Source organism: Ylistrum balloti, unplaced genomic scaffold, assembly GCF_031769215.1.
Source record: "Ylistrum balloti isolate Yb309-2 unplaced genomic scaffold, AGI_CSIRO_Ybal_v1 Utg371150, whole genome shotgun sequence".
Classification (NCBI taxonomy): Eukaryota; Metazoa; Mollusca; class Bivalvia; order Pectinida; family Pectinidae; genus Ylistrum; species Ylistrum balloti.
The window spans coordinates 237,844-244,633 of record NW_026782630.1 but is presented as its reverse complement, the minus strand read 5'-3'; the positions used below and the strand labels follow the sequence as shown (position 1 = coordinate 244,633).

The 6,790-nt window shown below is 33.2% G+C and overlaps 1 protein-coding gene across 1 annotated transcript; it reads right to left on the bottom strand.

Moving 5' to 3' along the window:
• Positions 1 to 241: 241 nt before the first annotated feature.
• On the bottom strand, positions 242 to 6,284 carry LOC132561131 (dehydrogenase/reductase SDR family member 4-like). The gene is made up of 9 exons (XM_060225862.1): positions 6,147 to 6,284; positions 4,733 to 4,910; positions 4,288 to 4,365; positions 3,926 to 3,949; positions 3,720 to 3,790; positions 3,423 to 3,474; positions 1,983 to 2,117; positions 1,343 to 1,398; positions 242 to 777 (listed from the first exon to the last, which is right to left on the bottom strand). Exons 1-9 carry the CDS (start codon positions 6,263 to 6,265, stop codon positions 663 to 665), a joined length of 828 nt encoding a protein of 275 aa, XP_060081845.1. The 5' UTR covers positions 6,266 to 6,284; the 3' UTR covers positions 242 to 662.
• Between the last annotated feature and the right edge of the window lie 506 nt (positions 6,285 to 6,790).

Sequence of the window (6,790 nt, the reverse complement as noted above, 5' to 3'; positions counted from 1 at the left end):
AAGACACCATTGGCATATGTATCGAGAAAAGATAACTCAACATTGCAATATCATTATGTGTATCATTCAAACCACACACGTTCAATAAATAGATCTTAACTATCACTCTGAAATACTTCTCAAGGAGTTGTATAAAAATCATTTTCTTGTCAGATTACAATTCTACCTTACTTAAATAAAAACTCAGTCAGAAAGGCGACTCTAATGAATCCAGCATATGAAAAATAAATCAGTATGGAAAGTAAGGTTTTATTAGGAAATATAAAACAGAAGACATTAAAGATGTATAGAAACATTTATATAATGAAATTAGAAAAAAAAAAGATGTGTAAAAATTAAAGCATAGACCTATATCTCTGATTCAAGTTTCCACCAGTAATCACTCATCTAGTCCTCCTTTGCATAGATAATCCCACGTAGTATATAATGCTGGTGTATTGTATGTATATATCCTTTTTCTAAGATTCTTATGAACATCTATGTCATACAGACATGATTCTTATCTTATATCCCTATACGATTTAAAATTTTAAATCAAACATATACATTATATTCTACATTATTTCAGAAAATTTGACAAATCAATTACATTCCAGCATTTCTTATAATTTCACTCAATCACATATTTGTAAATAACCTAAATGTATCGTATGTTTGTATAACTATAGTCTAGCTTGAATGCCGCCCGTAACCATCATAGTTTCTCCAGTTATGTAGGACGCATCATCCGATGATAAGAATGACACAATTCCGGCACACTCTGGGGGCTGTCCAAACCTGGAAATCAATTAAATCACAAAGGTCAAAGGTTATAAAACTGCATCGTATGACTTTACAGTCCAATACATTAGAATGCACTGTTTATAGCATGCAATGCACACATAAAGTTAGAGATAAAATGATACACCTTGGTACTTATGTTTATGGTGAAGAGTTTTAAAGCATGCAAAATATGGAAGAACTTTTACAAGGGATTTTCATAAAATCAACATTTCATCACTTTTGAAGTAAGTGATTCCTACTGAGAGGATGTTTGTATAGAAAAGTAATTAACAATTAGAATGACAGAAGACTAGCTGTGATCAAAGACACTAAGCTTACTAAAAAATGTAGTCTGTCATTATACATGACAGATATATAAAAACTTTCTTTTCATCATTTGTCTGTGCTTTGAAAATATATGTGAAAACATCATTGATCATATAAGTATAATTCAATATGGTGAGAATACTTTTTCAGAGGGACCAACAATCAGTAACAGGCCCTTTACATGTCGACATCCACGAAGGGTCAAAGTTTCCAATCAACACCTCTTAAACTAATTTTCTTAAATATATATTACCTGTTTAAAGGCACACTGGCAAGCATAGACTTGGCAACTGCTTCATTACTGGTCAGCTGGCAGTACAAAAAGAAACTTTATAAGTTATCTGTTTCCAAAGCATGGATCATCAACCATCTCAGAGAAAATACTACAATATACTTATGCCTTGAATTTGTTTAAAGCTTGCAATCTTCTTGAAGATTGAAGTATTAATAAGCACATATGAATAGAACCTTAACCTTAACTTAATTATAAGTACAAAAGTTTTGTTGAATAGTGAATCAACAGTGGAACAATATTCCATGGATGCAGAAAATACTGTTTACAGGAAAATTTTCATCCCGTTTAAATTTTACCCTTTTCGTCCATGAACAGGGAGGGCAAATTTAAGATAGAGGCAAAATTAAAAAATTACATTTTTTATATATAACCCTCATTAAGCGAATTGTGTATAATGCTACAAGGATGAGAAAAACATGAGGTGAAAATATTTTGCTGTACAGTACTTTACAGTATTGACGCCAACAAGAATATACCGGAAAGCTAAATCCTTATTATTTTGGTATTTTTGATATCCTTATTATTTTGAAATAAGACTTGACTAAATATTGTAATCCTTTGTCAGGTTTATGTTGGGACGTTGATTTTGATGACATACTGCTTTACTGAAGTAGGTGTCGATGATCCCTGGAGCCAGTCCATTAATGCGGATGTTCATGGTGGACAGCTGGGGAACTAGTGCCTTAATCAGACCTAAAAGGGCTGTCTTGCTTACAGAATAGGGTCCAAGCATCTGTAACACATCATGGTGTCTACATATATATAATGAAATTCAAACAGAAACATCTTACAAACACACTATAAATCTGCAGATCAATGAACAACAAATGATAACACTAAATACACCAATGTCTGTTTATGGCTTCAGGCCTTGGTAAAAAATGTATTCTGAGTACAGAATGGTAAACAAAAGTCAGATTGTATTGCTGTATAGCTTAAACTTGTCATTCAAACTGTAGAGTGCAGATCATTGAAAAGTGATCAAAACAGTCTGACAAGAAGAGTAACTCTTGCAGATTTATCTGCTACATATAATTAGAGATCCAAGAGGGATTTTGGCTCCCACTTTCATTTGGTCTTCATTTGTTCTTTGAAAGTTGGATCTTTTCTCTTCTATTCTCTGTCAACTGCCAAATCCAAAATGGCCACCTGTCAGCCATTTCATTTCCCTATCAGACCCAAAATCACACATGCATAACTAGGAACCAAGGCAAAGGAAACATACATATGAAATTTGAGAAAGATCAATCCTATACTTCTCAAGAAATATTGAAAACAAAAATTGTTTATGTACAGACAGACCATGGATGTAGGTCGATTTGAATAGCCCACCATTTGATGATGGTGGGCTAAAATTGATAATAAGAAACATTTGAAGACAAAACTCACTGTGAAAGATTTTAACCATTAGTTCTCTGTCAGTATAAGTATGAAATCTAAAACACCAAAGACTCACGTTGTCAGTATTTTCCTTACTTCCTAAGAGAATAAACTAAATAGATCGAAGGAGAGGTAGATGGAGTATTTTTTTCTCTCCCTCCTTACAGTTCAAAAAACTCTAATGGCATTGGAAGAACATGAGAAATTGACTTGAATGAATCTTCTTTGTACAGTTCCAGGGGTGTGATCATTATAACAATTTGGCCCTGTACAGTTCTATGTCTTGTGGAATGATATAGGGATAACCTGAAACTAAAAGATTGACCTTTTGGCATAGTTGGAAGAGGAGCTTCCAAATTTGTACAGGTGAATGACCTTGACCCACCTTTAAGGTTATAAGGGTTCAATATATTTCTTCCCAATAACCAAAAAGCTCAGGGTTATGAAATAAGGGCAGCAGGGTTCTGTTTTAAATGGCTTTCAAATCTATTCAAATGAACAACTTGACCCCATACATGTATCAAGGCCACAGATCATTAAAATCACAGAACAGGTAAGCAAGGAGATTTAGGCAATGGATTTGTATGTCATAACATTCATAAACAAAACACAGCCAACCTTCTGGTAACAGTGTTATAAATTAGTTATATATACATACTGGAAAAGGGGTAAAGCCAGCAATGGATGACACCACCACAATGGAACCTCCCCTGAAATAAAGTATACAAAATATTCTCAGTGTCTGATTGTACAGGTATATGTATATGTGATACATTATTTATCAAGGTATATAGTTCAAGAATGATACAGATAAAATGTTGTGAATGAAATAAAGTGTGTGATATAGTACAGGTATCGAAAGTAAGGAATCTGCAGTGAAGTATACATAATTTATGTATGATGAGTGTAGATTTATAACTCACAAAGGATAGTACAGCATGTCTTGTCAACTTACCCTCGATTTTGTATGTGGGGCACTGTCTCTTTAATCATCATAAATGTAGCTTTTACATTCAATTCAAATATCTGCAAAGTAAATGTTGTTTAATTTAATAATTAATCACAATACCACATTACTAATTTAATTCTGTGTAGGATACTTATGTTAATTATTGTTTCTACATACCGTGTATACAAATTAAAAAACTTGTCTTGCATTACCTTATCCCATTGATCTTCTGAGCACTGAAAAAAAATAAACAAGGTTTATGTGATAGAAGTGTTCGACTCATTACAAATATTGTGTATACTTTACTACGACATGGTAATCAGAATTGTTTAAGGTCAGAGAAAAAAATCTATTCTTTAGACTTCTGAGAAACAAGAAGGAATTGTTAGTTAAAATGAAAGGAATTAAAACAAACTTTTAATTAAATCTGAAACTCAAAAGCACTTAATTATATCATTAATTATTCAGTCAACAAATAAACAAGTTCAATTCTTTGTTATAGTTTTCAGCAGAATTTCTATTTCAGTGGAAAGTATATTACTTAGTATGGAATGAACAGATAATGACATCTTACATTAAGTATTGGACCAAAGAATGGGTTAACTGCTGCATTGGAAACCATGATATCAATACCACCATACCGGTCCAAGGTCTGAAAACATACATCAAAACAGGGCTTACACCAAACCATTGTTACAAACCGACCTGAAGATGCATTTATTGTGAACATTTTCTATATAAATCATGAAAACATGAACAGAGAACCTGAAGTTAACATGCTAAAATGCTACAAAAACACAGAAGAAATTAAGTGATGTTTTCTGCAAAATAATTGATCTTGAGATGAAAAAATTCTCAAGTTTTTTAACATTTCCCACAAGGTTTATAACATTTGTCATTAACTCTAAAGCCTTAAGATAAGACTCACTTTTATAAAAAGTTAATTCCTATCAAAATCCTGTATGTAATGGAATCTCGTGAAGTAAATCTTACATACAGTATAATATGTAGCTTATAACCTGTTGGATTAAACTGGCTCGATCCTCCTTTTTTCCTACGTGACATACAGTGCCATACACATCAAGATTTTTGGCTCGTAATTTCTCAATTGCTGCATCCACATTTTTCTGTTTTCGGCTGCTGACCACCACTTTTGCTCCATCCTGTCCGAGTCGTTCTGCAATGGCGTAACCTATCCTGAAGGATAACACAGTCACAGTTTAGAGACTGATTTTCTCAATATTTGGCTCTATACAGTATATAAATCTAAATTTCTATTGAAAGGTGCTACTAACTTGTGTCTTTTGTACAATATGTGCAATACATGAATATTGCAAAAACTCTAAATCATTAGTCAAGCTAAGTGAGACTTGTAAAACTACAGTGAAAAACATATATTTCTGAATCATCACAACATGTAAATAAATCTGTCCCATTTTCACTTCATATATCATTTCATTTACAGCACTTGTACATTTTGTATGTCAAATACTTATGCCGTGTACATTATTGTACATTGTAAATAAATGAACCTAGCATTACCTATATCTATTTGTCATCAAGTACAATGTCATAAGACTTACAGTTTGTATCTTTATTTTTCCACACACCAAACTGAAATTCTATGTATCAGATATTCTATGAAACAGCCTAGACTGGATGTTGTACAACTTGGAAGTTGCTGTCCTGTACAATGTTTAAGCTGATCAATATTGTGACAATTCATTTCCACTTGTTTAAATATTAAAAAAGTAACAAAACCACAAGAACACATTGATATGAATGCATTTACTTTAAATATGGTCAGTTAAAGGCGACTTAAAGGTGATACCAACTTAAAATACCAAGAATCTAAATTTCAAATACACAAGAATATAACAACTTCCCTTGAAAAGTACATCAACAAATATAAATATGAAATAAAAGGGTACCATGTAATCGGGTAGCTCAATTGATAGAGTTTCTGTAAAGAGTTTTTGGGTCCCGGGTTCAAACCCCTATAAGGTTATGCATTTTTTGCACTGATATTACATTTGATGCTTTTGGTCAATATTGTTTCAAGTTAATGAAATGCTTGACAAATGCATACATATTGTACCTGGGTTGTAAATGGTTATTTCTTTGTGACAAAGACTTTGGAAAAAGGAAGGAATTCAATAGAACTGGTAGAGCGACCAAATACAGTTCGGATTGTCCTGGGTTCGAACTCTAGTTAGACCTGAAGGTTAAAAGGTTTACACGGCAGAAACTTTATAGCAAGCGGTCACACCATACAGTAGAATTATTCATAAGAGAAGAAACAAAGGGAACATGATAAGGCCATAAGTAACATGAACTCTAACGAATCTACACGTATCTAAACGTTTTATTTATTTTCGATAGCCCAGTCTTTAAAACGTCCGGGTTGCTGACACGTGACATAATCTAATTTACCCGTCTGTTGACGCCGTTACAATAGCGACTTTTCCAGATAATTTTTGGGAAGCAGTTGATGTCATCCTTGTGCCTATTTGTCGGCTGATGTTATTACTGAAAAGAAGGCGTCGCATCATATTGATTCAAGACCAGGGTTCATATCAACAATAATCACACATAATCTAGCAGACGCTTGGTTGACAAACCTCCCGAACTAAACATTTAGTCGACCTGGATCATCAGAATCTACTTTCGCTTTAGAGTACATTAAACGTTTTCGGATTAAGCTTTCCGGAATAACTACGAATACTGTGTTAATTTGTGGAAACATTAGCACCCCCAACAAAATATGCAATGGTTATGAACAGATAATGAACATTCTTATTTTATATTTATAAATATTAAATGACGCCTGTAATTTGGCAATAAAATATATAACTTCAGTGGCGTAGCAAAGAGATATTTTTTTTCTTTCTTTTTGTTTTTCTCTAATTCGCAACCCCCCCCCCCCCTTTCCACTGTAGCAAAAATATTTTTTTTCTTTCTTTTGTTTTTTTTATCTTTACTTCGCATCCCCTTCCCCTCCACCTGGGTGTCGCCTCTGGAACCTCTCTTAAAAGCATACACTCCTAAAACATTTGCTACACCAATGAACGTCTGTT